We start from the raw sequence: 23228 nt of genomic DNA, 5'->3' as shown, positions 1-23228 counted from the left end.
CTTTGCACCTGCATTGCTGGATGTTTTTTGGCCACTTGGGGGCAACAAGACAACCTGTAACCTCAACACTGCCATATCGTCCTCATCTAAAGCTGTTGTGGTGAGCAAACCACTGCCACATTTACTCATCCAGCAGGCAGGTAGCAACACTGGCATTCATTTGGAGGTGTCTCTCTGCTGCTGCTGAGACTGAAGCTAAACTCTAAAGATGCAGGGAGAAACGATGAAAACTGGAGATGAACTCTGCAGTGAAAGTGTCTCCTGTCATTTCCTCTGGTTAATCTGTTTTGTTGCCTGTGTTTAATGAAGTTTCACTGAATGACTGAGCAACACCCAATAGCAGGGACTAAAACCACACCCACCACCTGCCAGAGTAACAGGCGTTGCCGTTAGTGACAACAGACCAGATCGGACAACCGTCAGCTGCGTCGTCTCTTATTGATGCAGAAGCGAATAAATGCATTAAAAGGAGCAACATGCTGAAATTTAGAGCGTAAGGCAGGTGTTATTCTGCATTTTTCCAACTGTCAACAAAGGTAACGAAAACACCAAACCAACGTGTTAGTTCGTCTCTCAACACTCTCTGACTTTGTTCCTCTCGGCTCTGAGCCCATTGGTTCCTACTGAAGTCTTAAATCTTTTTAAAAAAGAAAAAAAAAAAAAAACAACACCTGACAAATATATAGTTCAGTTTTTAAAAAAGACTCAGAGAATTAATCCCCATTTGGCACCGTAGTGAGTATTCGTGGCAGCAGGACGGCGTGTGTGTGGGACTGAGTGTGTGTTTTCACGGTGAAGGAACACGTCACCCAGTGCAACAGTGAGACTCACTGATTTGATTGGCTCTGCACATGGCATTTGTTGACGTGAAGAAAATTACAGAATATTCCCAGACCTTTTCCATAACACCAGTTAATAAATCTGAAATGTATTTACATATATTAGTGTGATTAACATAAACAAATGAGGGCACCACTGCACAGCCAGTCAACCATTAATGGGCTGCTGGGCTGAATTTGGATGGAACTCTGGATCAATTTACAGCACATGATAAGAGGAGTGTTCTCCTCTTCCAGAGCAAACACAGAGACTAACCATTGCGATTTCTCCCAGCATTGCATGATTAACTTCTTCAGGGAGGAAGCAACAGAGCTGACGGTAAATGTGGTCTTCATCTCCAGAAACACTGGCACAACCACAGGACGGAGATAACTGTGTGATTTGGGTCAAAAATTGCACTCCTCCTCCTCGGAGTCGTAACTCAGTCAAATCTGAACAGACAGACATGAAACACACTGTTACCATACAGTGTGACTTACAACTCCCAAGGACGTCATCATCTAGATGTCCACTGAGAATAACTGTCCACAAGCCCACAGAAATCTTAGGAAAAGACGCTTCAGGACTTTAAGTCTTCTTCAGTATCACAGTAATCAGAGTAGCTTCAAATCTGAATTTCTGTGGTTTATATATGGTTCATATATATCAGCCTTATTATCGCTAATGGAGCAGTTTCAGCTTCATCAGAGCTGTGTTGATTTTGTACTTTTACTGCTTCCTAAAAAATGTGATGACTGTTCATACGACTGAATTTTCTGTTATTTTAGTTCCTCTTTCCTTTCTTTATTAAACTATTTTTATTGCCATTGTTTACTTACCAGAGCATCTTCAAAAATACACAAATGCAGAGAAAACAGTGGAGGAAGGAGTGTTATCAGGAAAATGTACAGAAAGCAGTAAATGTAGAAATAGTCATATGTAGAAAAACGACCTGTGTGACTCTCTCATATTTAATGAGATTATAACTGATTCGTAAACACGTCAGCAGCATTTTACTGTTGAGGTGGAGCTGATTTTTAACTCCAGAAGCCGGAACTTTGAAATGTTTGGCTTTTTTTGCATGAAAATTGATTTCAACAATTATCAAAATAGTTGCCTCTTAAATGTCTGTAATTAATAAAGCACCGTATCTTATAGGCAGCGGCAGGGCTGGAAGGGGGGCCAGGGGTGACACAGGCCCCTACCAGGTACAGGCCCTTGGGCCTTGGACCAACCCCTCTGTATAACGTGAACACAAAGAGACACAAACTGACCAACATCTCCTATGTAGGAGCAGTTCGGGGCCTTTTACGTGTCTGTATCCAGGAGCCTGCTGCTGCATAATCTGTCCACGGCTGTAGGATATTTGGAGTTTCAAATAGCAGCTATTATTTAATATTATTACATATTGAAATGTTTAAAATGGTTTATCTGGCATTCATTTATTATACTTAATATTATAAATATTAATCATGTAAACTAGGGGACCTGTTGTAGGCAATAATCTTTGTTGTCAGATAAATATAGTGCAGTACAAAGCGCAGTATTTCCCTCTGAAATGTAGCCGAGTAGAAGTATAAACTGTCACGGAAATAAAATACTCAAGTAAAGTACAAGTTCCTCACATTTGTACTAAAGTACGTTACTGGAGTAAGTGAACTTAGTCACATTCCACCACTATGAGAATGTTACATGTCCTCTGTGGGACTCTCTAGACCTCGAACCAGTAGTACTGTAACACATCAGACTATATATTCACTCAGCCATGAAAATCAAATGCCTGTTTTTTTTTCCCCAAACGGATGCACCCCGTTCCGAACTCAAACCACACATGACAAACATTGAGTCCGTACTCCACGACGCCACGAGTTGGTATTCCTGGTATTACAAACTTGTACACAAACAGGAAGAGGCAAGTTGGTGGAAAAGTGCCTGCAGAGAGTGGACTGATTAAATCTGTCCTCCAGATTCAGAGGTGGAGACTGTTTCTCTCATAAAAACTCCCTTCCTGCCACCTACAAACTCCACAGGAGCAACAAAGGAGGGAAATATTTAACTTCACCTGCAGGGAAGGACACGCGGAACTGAGAGTTTTCACAGTTGAGAATCCCAGCGGGAAATCCGGTGTGCCATTTTAAATATTAACTTAGTCCTCTTCTGTAACTGTGGGTAAACTTTAACCGCTTTGTCTGCAAATTTTGAAAGACAAGACGGACAAGGACGAGTGAACGTGAAGGTGACGTGTAACAGGTTGAGTCGTTTGACTGGTCTGATGGAGCAGGGCGAGCGTGTTCAGACCTGAGGCACTGCAGGCAAGAGACGGAGAGAGAACCTGTCTACTAGGGGCCATTTTCCCTCCAACCATGATCTCCCCCTGACTGGAGAACTGCAAACATGCCATTGCTTAGGACAAAACAAAAGACGAGCCCCTTCATTACCGATAAGCTTGTACTGTAGAATATAGAAAACTAAAAATGTAGCCACGCTGATTCTGCCTGGTGGTAACTGGGGCCTGAAAATTTCTAATTTGTGTGACAGGTTGGAGCTGAGGGTGGATGAGAAAGTAATCCCCCTATTGAAAGAATAAGTCTGGTGATATTCTGTCTTTCTTATTGTCAACAAATCCCTCGTGCAGAGCCAAACCAACACTGGATGTAACTACTAACAAGTACTGTCTGTGAATCTACAGCCCGACATGCAGTATCTTACTCCTCTGTGCCATAGATCAGTGAGCCGCACTGGTTCCTTCATCACCATGAACACACACACACACACACACACACACACACACGTTAAACTGTCCCAGCATGAAAAACTCAGGAGATCAAAATAACTGTATCAACATTATCGTCTGTATTAGCTGCATCTGTGATGGCTTAGTTGCATTTATGTGACCCCCGAAGGCACAAATTAACACCCAGATATACAAAACAGATGTGAGCAGCAGCTCTGTACCTCCTACGTTGCCTGTCCGTATCCTCAGGCGGGTTCCACACATGTGCAGTCAGCGCACTTGTAGGTGGGTAGGGTCTGTGCAGTCATAAATGTCAAGCAGAGTCTTTAGCGTAGACAGCAGAAGACGAACCAGGCAGATGTGGGAGGTTTTCTTTGAGCTTAAGCCAGAAGCAAAGCCTTGGAACTGGAAAACTTCGACTGAACGCAGCCGTTATTCATGACAGGACCAAACGGCGGCATCTCATGTGATTTTAAAGTTTAGCCCAACAACTACCGAAGCTGTTAAAAGGTACCGTGTGGAGTTTCTGACCACTAGAGGAGCTGTAGAGCGAGGTTTCGATGAAGAGGCCTCTGTATGTTTTGTATGCGTTGTTATTTGTATTTCTCCTGTAAATGTCTGTATCTATTAAATAAAACATTGTATTTTGAAAAAAAAAAAAAAGATCTTGGTCATATTTTTATATGCTTGTATACCCTACTTTTGTATACTGGGATCTACAAGTCACGAGACTGATTAATGGACTGTATACAGAGAGCTGCGGGGATGACGTCTTTTTGTAGGCCAACCAGAAGTTAGCATCAGCCCGGTTCCCTCCACAAAACCCAATGGGGTTTTTCCATTGGGATTCGGATTATCGTAGAAAATAAGCTCCGTGACCATCAAAAGTACATGATACTTACACTTTTTGTTGAGGAAGATGATCTTCACTAATGAACACCAGCTTTATGATTTTTGAAGCCTAAATACAAATCGCCAGAAGTAGAAGGCTAATGTTAGGCTATAAACAAACTACACCACTGTCGCATGACTTCAGCGTCACCGCCACTAAGCTTCCAACTTGTACTTAGAGAGCTTACCTCTACTTAGAGAGTTAGTAGTAGTTTGCGAGAGCGCGAGTATAAACACCACAAGGCTGCTGTTAGCAACCGCCTTTTTTTAAGACACGTAAAAGCTTAATAAAATCTCGAGTGCGATTTTTACTGACAATTTATGTCGTCTAATAAAACCTGAAAATATCTTGAGCTTGTGTTAACCACAGATCTTATTTCGGGCATGTCACCGAAAACACCTTTAAAAAAAGACCCATGGACTCTGGGACGAGGGAACCGGAAGTGCACAAATGCTGACTTATTTCCGGGTTTTGGGACGCATTCCCGCAGCAGTCTATAAGGAGACGATAGTCACAGACATGAACCTGATGAATGCGTGAGAAGTCAGAAAACGTGTGGGGAATACAACACGGCGCACCGGAGGGGAGCCGTGTGACATGTTTTAATTTTGACGGACCTGAATTGAAGCTCACGCTGGCCTGCAACTCGCTGTGTGTCTGTTCTCCAAATTAGAACCTGCCTTATCTTTAAACTACCAGCACACAACCAACAAACACGCCACTACCACGGAGCCGGCGTGGCGTGCAAGCTGCAAGAATGTGTAGCAAAATGTAGCCGGGTAAAGAGCGAAAGAAGAACTACTTTGGTCATAAATAAGGAACTCGCAGATCACAGCTTTAACATTGTGCTGTTAGTTACAGTGGTCAGGTTAAGCGATACACAGGCAGTCATTGTTCAGTCGGTCCAGCAGTGAGTCAGTTGTGTCTGTGTCAGCCATTCGTGGCCCCTCCCAGGCCTGGAGGCGGTGGTACCGGTAGAGTGACTTCTGCTGACACTCCCCTCAACACAAAAGTCTGACATCTGCACACTGGCCTACTTAACAATTTAAACCACAACATGATATAAGTGTATCTAGGTATGACAGCCGGTCAACCAGAGCTGTGAGCACAATTTCAGCGACACATGTGCAGCATAATGTAATCCCTGTATTAAGAGCCATTGTTCACTGTTCTCACAAACTCATGTTTATTTACATCAAACGATTAATCAATAAAAATACCGGGTTGATTGGTAAATAGTTAAAATAATACTTCAGTGCGGCTCTAGCTGTGACCAAAGAGCTGATGGTTCAAACACCTTCACATCCCGTGAAATGCTGATGAGAAGAGCTGGAGCTACGCACGTTACCTGAAGCCCAGAGGAGTGTCACAGTGACTAGACACATTTTACTGATTTAACCTTTATTTGACCAAGAAGTCCCTCGATAAAAAGACAAAAAAAGTTTGACAGAAAAAACCCCTGAGACAGGCCGAGTCTGAGCCCTGACCAGGAGCTTTGCCAAGTGTCTGACCTGCCACACTGAAGGGAGTAGTTTCATAAAAGTGGCCTATTAGGAAGCTCTGTTCGTAGAATCTGTCAATGTCTCCTTTATTCTTGGAAAAATTCTCCACGGTGAAGGAGGCGATGCAACTTACATTTGCAAACGCAAAACCAGCACCCGCAAGTAAGTAAGTAGAACAAATATGAGAGCTGCAGTCTATAGTAAGAGTCTTCTCTAGAGTAAGTCGGACTTAGGCAGATACCCACTGACGATTAACATTCAGAGGAGAGCGCTGTATCTGGAATTACTCCCTATTAATATCTGGTGTGCTTGATATACTAGATGCCTTTTTATTTGAGTGTCTGATTTCTGAGTTGAAATTTATGCTCTACAGTCCCCTCAAAAATTCCCTCGATGTAACCAAACAATAAAAGGTTCTGTCCTTGGAATTTGCAGGATTTCTAAGAATCCCACAATGCAATGGCTCGCTGTGGGTGCAAAAACTGGAGTTGGACGCTACAGTTGTCAGTGATGATGCAAGGTGATAATGATTCCTAAGTGTGTGGAATCTTACAAGTAAACTACCAAATTATTCATACAACGAATAATGAGTGAGTCGCTTGAATTATGCTCTTTCCCATAAGACTGTCATTTTTGCTCACTCATCCCGCCAGCAAGGCACCAAATGTGATATGATAAATATCTGTCTGGTCCCTGAATCCACTCTGAGAGGGAGGACGACGATCCTGATCCGCAACGACAACCGAGAACATCGGCGGACTTCAGTCGATGGGAACAGGAAGTGTCTGAGAACACGAGGTGAGCTTGTGGACATTTATGTCACTGTCAAAGAAGATTTACTGTGGCTTTGCTCAGGACTTTACACTTGCACCACCTGTGCGCCGAGGTTCTACATGTTTCTGCAGGCTTTGTCATTTTAAGAAAATAATACAACACAGCACTGATATACCTGCTTTCATGCGTTTGTGTGAGCAAGGAGGTTACCTGGTGTATTCTTCGCTCCTTCAAAGCCCTGCGTCTGCGTGTCCTCAAAAACTATAGCTCCATGTCTACGAGAGGCAGTTAACAGGACAGTGAGGTCAGCGTATCAAGCTGTGGGGTTAGGTAGACAGGACACTCTGAGCAGACCAGAAAAACAATGGAGGAAGGCTTTTGAGAGAAACTATGGGAGCTTGCTGTTGTTTTTCTGCCCTGATCTGAACATTAACACTATATTAATAAGATCCTCGAGCTCAGTTATGGTTATGTTGTGCAAAACTGACGTTGTTGGGGTGTGAACCAGAGAGGATCAATCCTACAGGCAAATCGTGAACACCGTTGTTTGCTTCGCAGCCACTTCTATACACACACATGTATGTGAAAAGCAAGAATATCAGGAGTCTAAAGACGCAGCTCAGAATGCATTTCTTTTTATTTTAACGTTAAAGTCCTTCGTACGTGTTATCGATCCACACGACGTTCACTTACTATTTAATTAGTCCTGACAAAGTCAGACCGAGCTAATAAAATCTGGCTGAGAAGTGGTGCAAAGACACATATTTATATTGTGCTGGGCTACACCACCTTGTGTGTTGAGCTGGCCCCATCACACATTTTTAAACAATCCCTCATCCCGAAACGCACTGGTGCCCTGAATGTGTCAGTTGTTCAGGTCAAAGTCCCCCATTAAAACGAGTTCATCTTTAACAGCGTTTAACTTCAAACATCACAAACATTTTAAATCTGCCTTGGACGTTTGACATCCTGCCTGTGACTAAGTCCTCAAACCTGAAATTCTTATGTACCATCACCCTGATATGTTTAGTTTCTTTGGGGAACTTTGGGGTTTCTGTGAGAACTGACAACTCCTGACAGGACTTTAAACAAAGCTCCTTAAACCCTGTTGGACCCTCGTACAGTTTTAGTCCAAGCACTGTTCGGACCCAACGAACCTTGATTTTAAATATTTTAGTGGTAACAGAGATCCTGAAGTTCCCAAAGCTACAAAAGGCTGGATTGTGGAGAAGCAGAGACTGATTTAAACAATATCTTGAATATTTCCATTTAACTGAAGGGCACAAACACGGCGGGCTAGAAAATATCACCTGGATTGACATTAATTAGAGTAATTTTAATGCGGGTCGGTAGAGATGGTGAACAGTCCATTAGTGATACAGTCAGACTGTTGAATAGTATGAATGTTATGAAATATCCGTGGAACTGTGGACAGGTGATCCACACCTTGATATGGGTCACATGCTGACACGCACTCCGCTCCCAGGCTTGAAAACCACTTCTTCAGACTCAAACACACACACACACACACACACACACACACACACACACACACACACACACACACACACACACACACACACACACACACACACACACACAGACAGTGAGCGGGCCCAGCAGGTGTTAGCGGTCCGGTCCCAGCGCAGAGTGCTGGTGCTGCTAGTTTTCTTACCTGTCCAGGTGAGCAGAGGGTTGACCGTGCGTCTTCACCGCTGAGACTCTGCCGAGCTTCTCCGGCCGCTGAGGGAGGGCGGAGGCCGTCAACCTGCTGGTGTCGGTCCGTACTCCGCCCACTCTGCATCACCTTCCTGGCTCCGTCAGGTTGGCCGCGCCCTCCCGAACTGCTGCATTCAAGGACCCAGTGGGAAAGGCGGGAAGGTCGCACTTCACCGTGCAGCTGTGGGTTTCCCTCTTTTTCGGAAATCTTGATGACACCAAATAGGACACAGGCGTCAACACGAAGCAAACTGCTTTCATATCATCTAATGTCACATAATGCTGCTTAGTGTTGTATTGGTAGGAGTGGAAGAACGGGATCACACCTTGTTGCTCAACCTTTTCTCATAGCCATTAAACAGAAATCACGAGATTTCATAATCATACACAATGAGGATGTGAGAATTTTCATAACAGTGCAAAAAGTTATATTTGGTGTAATTAGGAAAAAAAATGCCACTAGACTTATTTTCATGATGTTAAAGTTAAGTAAAATGATTTTTATTAAAGATATGGGAAGTTTTGGGTTATATATTAGCGACTCTAAAATACTTTATATTTTTTATTCAGCGTAAAAATATTTAAATGAGACAGAAAATAAAAACAAAAAGTGGTTACGTCAACATGGTTCGCTCCTTTTCATGTCAGATGATACGCACAGTATATGATATATTTTATTATGTGTAAAAAGTGTGACAGAAAAGGTCAAACAACAAAGAACACGAAAAGCAAAACATGAGACCAAAGGAAAGGAAAACGAAGAGAGAAGAAGAACTCATGTTGACGTCAAGAGGAAGCAGGTATCGTGTAGTGCAAAGTAAATCATGGAGTCATTGTTGGGAAAACGTGGGATATGTGTCTGTATGTGTCTGTGTACACAAAGACAGGCTATGTTAAGTGTGTAGATATGCTGGAAGTGTGAGGAGGGCAGTGTATGACAACGACTGTATGAAAGCTGAGAGGCAAACAAACAAATAAATAAAAACAAAATTTAAAAAATAGAAAAGAACCAGCAACAGTAACCATAACAACAACTGTCCCAGTCACCATAATCGTCGTCACCGTACTGGCACCTGTCTACCATCTGCTTAGTAATAACAGTAACAGGGCTGACACCCCGCAGCAGTATGAGGTGGGGGCTCCAAGGACGTTGGCCCGAAGGCTCTCAGTCTGGAAGCTCCAGGGGACGGCGTCTGAGGAGGCTCAGCCCTGACATTCATTCATTCATTCATTCAAAATGAAGGCTTAACGGGTGTCAAGTCTTGGGTCGCCCCCCCAAAACCCATGGGAGACGGCTTGGCTGCTGCAGGGTCCACACAGGTGTGTGTTTTCCTCTGAGGTCAGGCTCAGCCTACTCCTGAGTTCGACTTGATCCCACATCAGTGGACAGATGTGGACAGATGCACACAGGTGAACACACGTTTTCCCCCGGGGGGGGGGGCACAGCCGTAGCCCCTGTGGCATGCTGGGATCCCGGCCTCAGTTTAGTTCAGGGGCTTGCCGCCCTCTTCTGTGCTGTGCGTGGCGGTGCATGGCTGTATATGGCGACTGTCCGACGTCTGACCCGCCTCCTCCCACATGCTGCGGCGGGGGGGGGGGGTTTCAGGAATCGGGATACGGTCGGTCAGCTGTGCGTGGACCCCAGAAGCAGCAACGGGACGGTACAGCCCTCGGGTCCTGCCCCCCCTGATGGATTAACGGGAGCCGGGACAGTCCGCTTCGAGCCCACCGAACCCCAGGGTGCTGACACCACCTCGCCGCCAACTCACTGCGTGTAAACAAAGTTGTTAGCTTGTTCGCTAACTTTGCGGCGATGCGAGCTAACGGGCTCAGCCGTTAGCGCCACAGCCCCTTCATTCAGTCTGCGGTGCGTGGACACCGACGGAAACGGGACTGCCCGGCTTTCAACTGCGAACCGGAGGTGTAAGCTTTACGTTCACCGTGGTGAGGTGGGTTTACGGGAGCCGCGGGAGTTAGCCTCGGCCACGGGGGCGAGCCGTCCTAAACCCGCCGCGCCAGTTAGCCCGAGCAGACGCTGTCGGTAACGTTTAACACCACCGACCCACCGACTTAGCTCACGGGGCTTGAAGTTGAAGACGTAAACCTCAGCTCGGTCGGTGACTTCACACTGCTGGGTATCGAGCCGACGGCGTCGGCGGCTCCGTTCGGGACGAATCTGACGCGGGTTCATTTCTGTGTTAAAGTTAAAGTTGTTTGTTTTGAAATGTCGGGAGTTAAACAGCTACGCTGCCTTCAGGGGCGCCTCGGACACTCCAGCCTCCCCTCTTCCTCCCGACGCTCTCGTTGAACGGAGAAGAAAGCGAGAGGATTGGGAAGCAAGCTTCCGTTTTGTCGGTGGACCGGCTCTCGCGTCGACCGCTGAATCGTAGGGATCAGCACTTTTTGCTGGTATTGAGCAGCAGGTTTGAATCCGGTGCAAATGGCGGATTAAACAAGTCATCAGCCCACGGCCAGTGCGTAACAGATGTAATAACTGTTTACTAGTTTAAGTCATTAGTTTAAAAAACAAAAGGATCGTTAAACATTTGTCTCTATCATTATAACCCAAAGAGAAACCGAACAATTTGGCCTCTGATAACATTTCTTGTCTTTGTGTGTTGCCTTTATTTATTTATTTTTAATTTTTAAAAATCTCTCTTTACTGAATTTTGCAAATTATACACAAAAGTAGTAGGTAATCCCCCCCTCCACACACACACACACACACACACACATAAAAAAAACCTGGTAATTGTTTTTAAGAAAGAAATTTCATATACACATACAAGCTAACATGCAACAACAACAGTGACTTGAACGGCTTTATGTGTGTTTAAATGTATTTGAATGCACTGCATCTTGTGTATGAAAGGAGCTGTACTGTACATATTATTATGTACAGTACAGCTGTACGTATTAATTAATAATCTATTGGGGGAAAAAAGGTACTGAAATAAGCATTAGCTTTCACCAGTCTAATTAAATGTTAATTTATTAGTTAGAAAGCCCATAGTTGATGCAAAGGATCAAAAAGGCTAAATGTTTACCTGTACCCCCAAAAAAATGCTGACAACAAACCAACAGGACGACAACAATAAAAAGAAAAAGAAAAAACTAATAATAATAATGATGATGATCGGAGAGCCAACCCACGAACCAGTCCAGGCACACATCAATATCATCTTATCAAAATATCCACAATAAGTCGACCCATTTTTGTTTCTTAGTGAACTACGGTGCAGATGTTGTCCCCGTAAACCATCTTCATGTGTCACTAAGAGATTGATTGAGCAACTGTGAGCATGTAGTAGTTGACACGACGATAACACGCCACGTGGACAGTGTGTCTTTCTTATTGTTTTGGATTTTCATAATTCCATTTTTTTTATTTCGTGTGTGTTTTGTTAACAAGTCACAAGCACATCAGCCAATTCCACAGCAGACTTTCCCCTCCAGCGGTTGCACATTTTTTTCGGTTGCGTCTCAGATCTCTGCCGCCGCCGTCCAGATGTTGACCGTCCCCAAACCGAGACACACGGTGCGGCGGAAGCACCGAACCTCGGGCTGAGGGAACCTAACGAAGCTCCGCAGGCCGAAGCCTCTGCATTATGAATGTGTGACATAATTTCCATTCAGAGAGGCCGCCGGCTCCGTGACCGGAGCCAACTCCGCCTGCTGCCGTCTCCGGCTGGTTTGTTTGGGATGTAGCTCAAACGTGGCCGACTGGTGTTTCAGTGACCCGGAGTCTGGAAGTGCAGGTGTCGATCTTAGGCTCTCAACACTTTGGCCTCTGGCTTCATGGCACTTACCGGGTGGTAACCGTTGTGGCTCCGCAGGTGTGTGTTGTGGCTACGCAGGTGTGTGTTGGGAACGTGGCCCCGTCTTCTCCTTGTTTTCTGGAGAGACTTTGGATAAAACACACGGTCTATAACGGTCCCTATGCTACAGCGGTCGCTAATAATCCTTTTGCTCTCAGTTAGTCTGCAGATCATTTTCTTACTCGTGTGTCCATAAAGACAGAAATTTGCCGGTACCACAGCTGACACGGAAATTGCTTGTTTTGTCCGACCGACAGTCCAAAACGGTCCCTGCCGATACTGGATTTTTTTGTTTGTTTGTTTTGGAGTAAAAAGGTCTGTAGGTTGTTGGTCCATCAGGTTTTGCTTTGTGTTTTGTGGTTTCTGTTCCGTTTCTTCTTGGAAATTAGCAACTAGCTAAATTCGGCACAGTTTTTCTCATTGTTTAAGATTCATGTATTTGCAGCGGGGTCCAGTGGTCTGAGACACTTTCCCATTCACTTGAACGTATGTATTTCCTCCATCTCCAAATTACCCCCAAGCATCTTTTTCTATATCGGTGCATGTTGGACAACACATACGCTGATACTGATATATCTGTGATTGGCCGATATATCAGCCGGGCTCTAGGCCCAAAGAGATAAATATTCAATTATGATCGTATAGGACAAAAAGGGGCATAAATAATCACATTTGAGAAGCTGGCACTTGGTAATGTTTGTCAATTTTGCTTGAAAAATGACTTGAATAATTCATTTATTATCAGAACAGTTCCTAATGTATTGGTTCAAATGGTTCCCACTGCAGCTTTCACAGAGTTATGATTTCAAAATATTAGCTCTAAAGCATAGGAGAGACCTTTCCTTCTTTCTAGGATCTTGGACTAACTCATACATGGTTTTGTTTCTAAAATGTTTAATATCATAGAAGAGACAAAGAAAACCAGAACATATTCACATCCATGAAGCTGGAACCAGCAAACATTTGGCATTTTTGCTTTAAAATAATGACTCACGATACATCGATTCATTTTTTTTTAGTTTTTAAATTGTTGTGGATTATTTTTCCGTCGAGAGTGTCACCTCAGGTTTCTGGCAGCGGCTGGAGGAAAATATTAGTCTGTCTCGCGGCTGATGGATCTCAGGGCTGAACTGAAATTTTACAGATAAGGTTTCTGTTAAACCGTGATGAGGTTTGAGATATCCGTGGCTGTCATGGCTGGTGGAGGGACGGCCCACACAGATCATTACTGTTGATTCGCTTCACCTGCCCAGTTTTGTTACTGTCGGCTTGGCACATACGTTCCTGGTCTTTCTGCCAGAACCAGGCTGTGAAACTAGAGTTTTAAACCAAACCGAGCAGCTGTGAGACGATTAATGACCTTATGAATGTTGATTTTAAGCGAGAAACAGTTTGTAGAAACGTTGGCTCTCTGCTCTCGGTTGTTTTTTTCAGCCTTCCTTCCGCCCGGGAGAGGCCAGGCAGCGTCATGGCGTCACGGCTGCTGGACCGCCTGAAACGCTCGCTGTTTAAAGATGGTCAGGGGGCGGGAACCGAGCAGGAAGCAGGGGGCGGACAGGAAGAGGAGGAGTTTAACGAGGACCGCTGGGAGGCGGAGCTGGCGGAGGAGGAGGAGTGTGTGACCGATCGGCTCGGAGGGACGCTGTGCTTCGACGGCGGAGGAGGAGGAATGGAGGACGGAGCCGAGGGCGAAGGGTCGGGGCTGGACAGTGACTCTGACTTCCTGGGAGAGTCGATGGAGGAGGGGCTCAGCAGCACGGGTGAGGTGGTATTCTGCTCGTTTGGCACAAATACGCAGTTATTGTCTCATGCCATAATGTCTTTTAATTGAAAATGATGTTGTAAAAATTGGCTGGAGTTTTGTGTGGATTTGAACAACCCCGAGTCCAATTCTGCCTGTTATTGAATCCAGCAGTTTCGGGGCCAAAGGCCCGTGATCCTCTGGCACTGTGGAGAAGATTCAGCATCATTTCTAATCAATAAAAGAATCGAATCGTGTGTTTGTTTAATTTAGCTTTATTCAACGTCATTGAACATCTGGTCTGTTTCATATATTGACGACTCGGCCTGTCAAGAAGTAGTTTTACATACATGCAAATGTCCCTGGTATGAGTCATGTGGTACAACTGAGGTACAGTTACTATCAGGATCCGACCTTCACTTACAGACGGCCTGACATGGCCTCACCCTGTTTTATGACCCAACATTCATCTTTGATCAGTTTTCTCTTCAGTCGTTTTGTGCTCAGTCCACCTTAGAAAGAAGATCGGGCACAAAGTATTTCCTCCCTTTCTTTGGTGCCGCTCCAGCTGGTGACACCCTAGGTGACAGTCTAGCCTCGGCCGTGTTCCTAAAAACAGCCCCGATGTCGGGAAGTACATGTAATCATATAATCTCCAACCTGATCTAAGAGGGGGTGAGGGTGAGGAAATTCACCCAGTCAACCGACCCGTCTCTTCACCTGTCTTTCCTAGATACCAGTCCTGTCGGCGTATCTCCGGTAGGCCCCTCCCCCTCCTCCCCGCTGACCCGGCAGCTTCAGGAGAGCTGGAGGAACCTGCGTGGACTCGGAGGAGGAAGTCCCGCCCCCTCCAGGAGACGGCTGACGGACAATCTGTTGTTTGAGGTTACTGACGCTAGCGTGGTGCAGGACGGCTCCTCGAAATATGTGGTGAGTTCACACGCCCAGTGGCGGGGTTAGCTGGAGGTCAGGCTGACAAAATGTCACAGAGTGGAGTCCCGTGCTTCAGACGCAGGTCGTGTAGCTACTGGTTCTATACACTAAAGCCCTTGAACTCTATCAAAGCAGACGATAGTTGTGTACTTTTCCGCGTTAACGCAGCAGGTTTCTCGTCGCCGTAGCTTCTCCTGTCTGCGCTGCTGATAGCTGGCCTCATGTGACCTTCCTTCCCGGTATTTCCAGCAGCTGCACAAGGGTTTGACAGCAGAGGATCACAAACATTAGCGGGAAATGTCAGGTTTGGTGTCGGTCCTTCAGAATCAAAGGGTCGGGGCTCCTCATAGAGCAGCCATTTTAAGACAAACCCGTCAATGAAAATGAGGCACAGATTTTGTTTCATCAGTGTTTCCTGTGTCTGACTGTGAGTCATGTGACTTCTGGCGGGAGGTGTTGTATTGTGGGCGTTGGCCTCTGTTTGATGATGTAATTATCAAGGCTCTAAACTTGAAGTTAGGATGTTTTCATAATAATCACATGAATAGTTTTTATTGATCAATTAATTAATCAATTTATCAAACAAAGTGCAGTAAAGAGAAAAAAAAAAAACCTAAATCAGACCAGTATTTGCTGTGACCCCCCTTTGCCTTAAAACCAGCACCAGTTCTCCTCGGTGCACCTGGACGCAGTTTTTCAAGGTTCTTGGCAGGAAGGTTGTTCCAGCATCTTGGAGAACCTGCCAATGTTCTCCTGTGGATTCAGTCAGACTCGGTGTCTTCTGTCTCATGTGGTCCCAGACTGACTCCATGATGTTGAGATCAGGGTTCTGTAGGGGCCAGACCATCTGCTGCAGGATTCCTTGCTCTTCTGGTCTCTCCGTCTGTGTGTTTGGACTCGTTGTCCAGCTGCCGGAGGAATCCGGGACTGATCAGACGTCTCCCGATGGGACCGATGATGCAGAGGAATCTGAACATCTGAAGTGGCTCAGATTTCCGTACTGCACTGTACATGGAGGTTGTCACCCTGTTCTAAGGAAATTAAGAATCAGTGAGAAATAAGAGGTTTTGTTGCTGGGAAAATTAAAAAATAATCTACAAAACAGGGCCGTTGTGGACTGACTAAGGAGGTGGTCTTTACAGTAGACCATGACTGCACCACCTCAGCAGACTTCTGTCCGTCTGCACTTTCAGCTTCATGTCCAGGCAGACATTTTGGGCCGCCGAAATAGATTCTACATGAGGGAGACTTTGAAAAGATCACAAACCCCCATTTCCTGCGTACGAGTTGAAAGCTTACTGTCTCTCTCCAGCTGTACACCATCCATGTGATCCAGTCCGGCGGCAGCGACAAGACTCCCGCCATAATCACCCGCCGATACTCTGATTTCCAGCGCCTTCACGCCACGCTGCGCCGTAACCACGGAGACCAGATGGAGCGTGTCTGTTTCCCACGTGAGTAGAAGCTACGTCATCTGTCTTAACGTGAATCCACGGACGCTGTTGCTCTGGCCCTTGACGCTCTGAGATGCAGGCTGGTGATGGGGAGCTTGGTGGTTAGACAGACGGTGGATCGGGGGGGGGCGGCGGCCTGAAGGGGTTTCGCTGTCCTGTCTGTTTCCTGTTTACTGCTAAAACACTGAACCCCCACCGCCTGTTGTAATCGCCGCAGGAAAGAAGCTGCGTAGGAACTTCACGGCGGAGACGATCGCCAAGCGGAGCCGGGCCTTTGAACAGTACCTGTCTCACCTGTGTTCGCTGTCCACCCTGCGGGGGGCGCTGTGTGTCCGGCAGTTCTTCTACCTGACCGACCTGCAGACTGGCCAGCTGCTCATCAGGTAACTAATACACTGACAACCATTATCTTAAACTCATAAACTCATCTAAACATCGTACTGTTGATGAGTTTACCTGAACTTAAAATTATGTTCATTTTAAATTTGAATATCTATATTGCCTCTGACACATTCCTAAACAGTTGCTAACATTATAAATTGAACACGTTCAGGTTTCTATGAATTCCAGTGGGTGTCACAAGACCGCAGGATGTATTTTTCCCTGGTGTGGGGGCCGCACTTTGCTGTAGTCCCGGTTCTGTGTAAGGACACCTGGCTACTCAAATTTAGCACCCGACCGACATGTTTCAGGTCTGCTGAGCATCACAAAACGGACTGTTGCTCGGAGCCTGTCACCGATACGTACGTAGAAAAGGGATGTCCCCCAGAGCCTGGTTCTGATGGGGACGGGTTTTGAATCAATAGAAACTCGGAGTATCCTCCTTAAGTACTGAGGAAACCAGTGAGACTTTAACGCGAAGCTGCGGTTGTGGTGTCATCCCTGGTCGTGCATACAGTCTTGTCTTGCTCTCTTTTTTTCTCTCCTCTCCTTTCGCTGTCTCGAGGTCCGTGTTTGCACCGCTGACCTCAGAGAGCACGAAACACACTTAAATGTGGTTACACTCTACTGAAGTTGATGACGACGGCGCTTTTTGGCACAGGGGCCACTTAACCCATCGTCAAGGGAGGTGATAGAATAATATATGATATAATCGTCTAGAGCTGCTGATCAGTCAGCTCTGGGTCCCATCTTCATCCACGGCCAGTATGTTTTGGATGAGCTACACATGAAAGTGAACTGTACTGCATGTCTTAGTTTGGCATAATTAGCCGCACGCAGTATGTTAAAGATTTGTCAAACTGTTGTAGACTCTGAGGACGAGACCGACTAAACCCTCCTCCCTCTACCTACGGTTCCGGTCCAGCCGTGAATCCCTTCAGAGTCTGTTCTTTCTTTTCTTAATTTTTCTTGCCCGGTAACCCGAGGGAAGCAGTAGGCAGTATCAATAATATACTGGCCAAATAGGCAGCATTGGAAAAGACAGGTGATATCAGTCGGATCCTACAGATGCCCGTCGCTGTTCAGAGAGGTAAAGAGGAAATGATACGGGTGGAAGTGATGGCCCTGCGTCGCGCAGAGCGCCTGAACGCCTCCTGAGCCAGTGAGTGAGCGCAGCTGAAACAGTTGATGCAACAGCTGGTTATCATGAAATACTGACTTTCATTTGAAAAGAAAAGGAAAGTCAGTAATATAAAAAATAAAAATCTTGTATTTAGATTAAAACAAGTAATAGTTGACCCTTTGACTTTTAATTTCAGCCACAGATTTGCTGGAAATCGCTTACAACAGCTTTGGTCTGTTTGTTCTTTCTCTCCCCGTGTCCTTTCTCCTTTTTTTTTTTTTTTCCTCCTTCTCCGTGATGTTCTTGATAAATAAATGAGCTGGTTGTAGTTTAGTCTAGTTTAAAGCGGAGTTCTAGCTCTAGTGTTGGCCTCCTGAGTGTTTCAGAGCTGAGTTTGTTTTGTCTCATTGAGGGTGGGACGTTACCAGGAGGCCTTGGGTCCGCTGCTCAACGCCAAAAGACTGCAAGATAAACTGGGCTGGGCCGGCTACTACGACAATCAGGCTCAGGCCCCGCCCCCGGCCTCGTTCCATTGGTTCTTCACTCTGGTGGGGCTGTCATGCTGTTTCCAAGAAGTGGACCAGCTGGAGGAGGCCCGGGATCACTGCGACCTCGCCCTCCGTGTCCTGACCCCCGCCGAGACTCAAACTACCACAGAGGACGAGCCCCTCCCGCTTGAGGACAAGCCCCACCCGCTGAGCGAGAACCCCCTCCCGCAGACTGATGCGACACGCCCACGTATCAACAGGCCCCACCCCCTCCTGTTGCCGTTGTTACGGGCGGCGGTCCGGTTGTCATGGCAGACGGGAAAAGACAAACGGCACTGGGAGGAGCTTCTGCAGCAGCTGGAGGAGCAGGGGGCGGGGCTGGACAATCAGCCGACCGTCAAAGAGTTCCTGGTAAAACACAACCTGCAGGAGAGCGAGGCGGAGGCCTAGAGCAGCGTACGCACACCGCAGCGTTGGGGCCACTGTGCCCCGACGTTTGAGAAAAAACATCATGACACGGCGCGAGAAAAAAGTAGTAAAGTCATGGTTTTAAAAAATATTTCAGAGGAAAGTGAAGTAGACTTAAATCGTTACGACAAAATGGAAGTTTGGAGGAAAACGTAGGGAAAATCTGAAAAGTATGAACAAAAGGAAAAAAATGCAACTTAGTGGTCAGAATAAACGTACGATGCAAAGATAAAGATGATATGTTTCAAGGGAACGTCAACATTACAAAAAGTCATAATATTACAGAATACAAATTTTTTTAGTAATATTTCAAGAAATAAGGTCATATTCAGAAAAAGAAAAATCATAATTTTACTAGAGAAAGGCCGAGATATTTCAAATAGCTATAATGTTTTGAGAATTTAGTCGCACTGTTACGAGCAAAGGCCATGACATAAGAAGAGGAATGAAAAAGAATCAAGTCATAATATTGTAAGAGGAGGTCATGATATAACAAGTGAATATAATAAGAGACAAGTTGTAATATTTCAAGATAGTTGGAATATCACAAAAACGTCAGAGTATAACAGTAAAGGAGAGAACAGCTCTGGTCTGAAAATATTACGACTGCTTCTAGTAATATTTAGAGTCTTTCTCCAAATTACAACCTTTTTTTTCTCAAAATATTTCAACTTTATTCTCAAATATTATTATTTATTCATCTCTCCTAACAGTGGCTGTAATGCCGCCTTGTACTACGCATCATTCATCTATTCAGTCACACTTTTAAAGCCTTGAACCGGTTCAGTGATCAGTGAGAGCTGCGGCTCCGACCTCACGATAATCCTAAACAAAATAATAATCCTAATCCTGGCCCCGTATTCACGCATAGCGCTACCTCTGACGGTTGCTCTTAGTTGTGATGAGCCACAAACATTGATAAAGGGAAGACGCCTTCGGCAGAGACGTCGGTGGGACAGACACCGGCGTAAAATCATTTTCGCCGTGTGACCATGAGGATGGCAGAAATATTAAGAGGTAAAACAATTTGCCCGCTAAACGTTGACTGATATTTTACAGTATCAACCAATGACAACACCTAAAGAAAAAAAACCGAAGCATCCTACACAGCAACAGAGACACCGTGAGCTCCTTCCACTCCTCTCCCACAGTCCCTCTGAAGCTGGGTTGATACTCGTGCGCCGGCGTAGCCGCGCGCCGACGCTACGGCGGCTGCAGAGATCCCGCGTTGGAGATCGCCAGCTGTGATTGGTGGGCTTCGGCTGCCGGTGTCCTCTCCTACGCGTCTCTGATGTTGGCGCAGACGGCTGGTAGTGAGGGCGGCGCGGAGCGGCTTGAAGACAGACTCAGTTATCAGCTGCTTTAAAGGGACAAACGTTTAGCAAAAGTCGTCTCCACTGCAAAAGCTTCACGAGCAGTCGGGTGTTTGGAACAGGTTTTGCCTGCTGTCGTCAGTCTTCCTGTTCTTAACAACCACTATAAGGTCTGTGTGATGTGCTTTCAGTGTAAGTGATGGGGGACGAAATCCACAGTCCTCACAAAGTACGATCTCGAGTTGACACTGGAGGTGCATCAGAGAGGGAGGGACGGGAGGAGCGGTCACGGAAAGCCCGTTCCAAAGTTCCTACGGGCGCCTGACTGCTGTTTGAAGACCCTTGTCCTTTTTAAAGGTGCCCTGTGGATTTTTTTTTGTGTTTCTTTTGTGTTTACATTACGTGTTACTCACCAAAACCCGTTGTGTGAGTCCTTTAGGTCAAACGAACGTGTAGAATGCAGCTCCTTCCTCCTAAAGCTGTTTCTTTTGTTTGTTTGTTTGTCTAAATTTTAAATGCTGCATTGTTCACTTTCATGTTTACCTGTTAGGGGTCTGCTTCTTCACTGCCTTTGTCGGCACATGGCCGCATACGGCGGAGCATGGCCGCCACCTGTCGATCAGCGGAGCAGTGTGAAACAGTTGGCAGGGACGTGGAGCAGCTCACTCCCCCGAGACAAACGAAACGGGGACTAGCGCAGGTCAAAGACTCCAGAGCACCTTTAGAGAGCATACGGACGATTACCTCAGCTATAGTTTGCACAGCAATAATCGGTTCAGGCGCGAGACAATCGTCGCTAAATGAGAGCGTGTAACTGAGAGAATGATGCTGAAGTCATAACCATGTGGCATCTATGGCTGAACTGCTCTGCACCATAACACACAACCATCATTCCGCCTTGAGGATTGTCCCTTTTCAGCCGGAGCACTTTTTTTTTTTTTTTTTTGTGGAATTTTCAGAGAAGTTTCTAAACCTATTTTCCGAGTGTTTCTGAATGTCCGGGATTATTTACTGGTTATCCTGCTTCGTGGTTTAGATTTATTTTAATTTAGATTTGAGGAACAAAGTAGTTTTATTGCACTTTTATAATCATGACTCAGCATCTTGGCAGGTTTCAGCTGAGGTGTATTATTGAAACGAAAGCGCCGCCTGTCGCCAGCATGTCATATTCAGCAGCTACTGAGGCATTAAGTCATCAGCACGAGCCACGGAAGCACCAACGGAGCTTCTGTCCTGCCGAACCCGCACGCGGCTGCACAGACGTCTACCTGACGGAGCGTTTCCTCCCTCCGTCACCACGCAATCATTAGTCGTGTGTTTGGTTTTTTTAAGGTAAAAACTGCTGCTTTTTCAGCGATGAACACGTGTCTTTACGTGGATTTGGTTACTGTGGAAACCAGTGGTTTTGGTGGTGACCTGGAGTGGATGACTGAAGAAGGGAATAAAAATCGATTTTTACATCAGCAGGAAAAATGTGGAAGGGATCTGATTGGTGGAGAGTTTTTTGACTTTCATTTGTAGATGAAATGATCAGAGACACAAAGAGTCGAGGATGAGGTTTTTAATTGTTGGTGTAAAACAAGTGATTGATAAGGGACAAGACAACGTTATTAGCTCACAAATGACTTAACACGCCGGGAAAATGCTACAAGCAATGAATCCGAGCTATACATCGAATGAGACTATGCACATGTGACGTCATATCCAGGCTGCTGACGGGAGCCTCACATCCTCCCTCCAGTCTAAGTCACATTCACATTCAGGATGTGGGAACTGCGTTTGTTCAGCTCAGGTAGCCTCCGTTCAGCGACACGGGCTGTGGAGATGCTGCACGAGCGAACCCAAGTAAAAAAAGCATGACACAAGAACAATATGATGCAGAGTTACAAGTGACAGAAACCTTCCATTTAGCCTATGGCGCCTGCTTCAGAGCAGCTCTGTCATTTCTCGCTTCCTCTCCACCTTCTGTTTACACTCACGCAACACAGACCGTGGAAAAGCTTCAGCTTTGGTTTCTCTTTTTAATCTGTGCATTAGTCTGATTCAGCGAGAAGCTGTCAGGGAGGAAAAGTGTGTAAATATGAGGTTGTGCTCGTAACTGAGGACGATTTATCAGATGTGTAACGCTCAGCATCCCTGTGCTGTGTATTTTCTGGACTAACGACACTTCTGAGATGTGACCGTGAAATGAAAACTCGCTGCGTAGTCGGCCAGTGACCCCTGCTCTCGCCCGCATTTGACGGGGGTGGTCGTCACAAAGAGGCTCAGCAGCAAATGTTTGGGATCAAGTTGGTGACTTTTAAAGTTGCCGCAAACGCGGACAGCTCAGGCTTGACCCGGTCAACTCGAGGATGTGAGTCTCCTCGCTAGCGGGGTGACCCGGATTACCCGAAACCTACCCAGATCAGACTTGTATAAAAGAAGGGGGGCTTAGTCTGTAGAAACAGTTCGAATGAGATGAAATAACCAGAGTAAGTTTTAGGCATTTATTCTCTTCTCAATGCTTTTGAAAACACACTATAAACACACTTCCCTCTCTGAGAGTCTCCGGTTCTTGTCGAATTCGCTACCAGATGTCTGGTAGTAACAGGTTCATCGCGGTGATTGCTGGTAAATTTTAAAAGCCTTAGTTTGTCTTCGAGTAAAAATGTTATGGCCGTGAAAATAATTCAGTCCGGCTGTTGACTGAAATGATGAACTCACTTCACGCTGTTTGGTGCCCTGCTCACCTGTCACGCCTGATACCCAGAATCCCACGAGAGAAGTCCGCTGGCTCCGCCGGGGGCCGGTACCACAAAGCGAGACTGGTGGCTCGTCCGGCTCTCTGTGGACCCACCTCAGGTGGTCTGCTGTCACGAAGCTGGCTCACTTTTAACCGGGGTAGATCACCGTGGTAACAGATGCTGCAGGATTCTGATCCGAGGGTTCTGCAGGTACGGATCAGATCGGAACCTGTCAACGACCCAAATACTGACCAATCAGATCACTGGAAAAGCTCATCGTTCCTACGGGATCCTGACGGGGACAAATAGTTTAGAATAAAGTGACAAAGAACAAAGATCAATAGAT

The 23228-nt window shown here is 45.9% G+C and overlaps 1 protein-coding gene across 7 annotated transcripts; it reads left to right on the top strand.

The window, feature by feature from the left end:
* Positions 1-10045: 10045 nt before the first annotated feature.
* On the top strand, positions 10046-20802 carry snx21 (sorting nexin family member 21). Of its 7 annotated transcripts, none has more exons than XM_040152507.1 (6): positions 10046-10180; positions 13693-14018; positions 14733-14929; positions 16245-16386; positions 16604-16769; positions 18303-20802. In XM_040152507.1, the coding sequence occupies exons 2-6, from the start codon at positions 13727-13729 to the stop codon at positions 18826-18828; spliced, it is 1323 nt and encodes a 440-aa protein (XP_040008441.1). In that variant the 5' UTR covers positions 10046-10180; positions 13693-13726; the 3' UTR covers positions 18829-20802. The 7 variants fall into 7 exon arrangements, with proteins under 7 accessions (XP_040008441.1, XP_040008442.1, XP_040008440.1 ...); XM_040152508.1 differs by having other exon boundaries at positions 10046-10214; XM_040152506.1 differs by having other exon boundaries at positions 10046-10389.
* The last annotated feature ends 2426 nt before the right edge of the window (positions 20803-23228 follow it).

The sequence above is a fragment of the Xiphias gladius genome, chromosome 18 (assembly GCF_016859285.1).
Source record: "Xiphias gladius isolate SHS-SW01 ecotype Sanya breed wild chromosome 18, ASM1685928v1, whole genome shotgun sequence".
Taxonomy (NCBI): domain Eukaryota; kingdom Metazoa; phylum Chordata; class Actinopteri; order Istiophoriformes; family Xiphiidae; genus Xiphias; species Xiphias gladius.
This window is presented reverse-complemented; position numbering and strand designations above follow the sequence as displayed.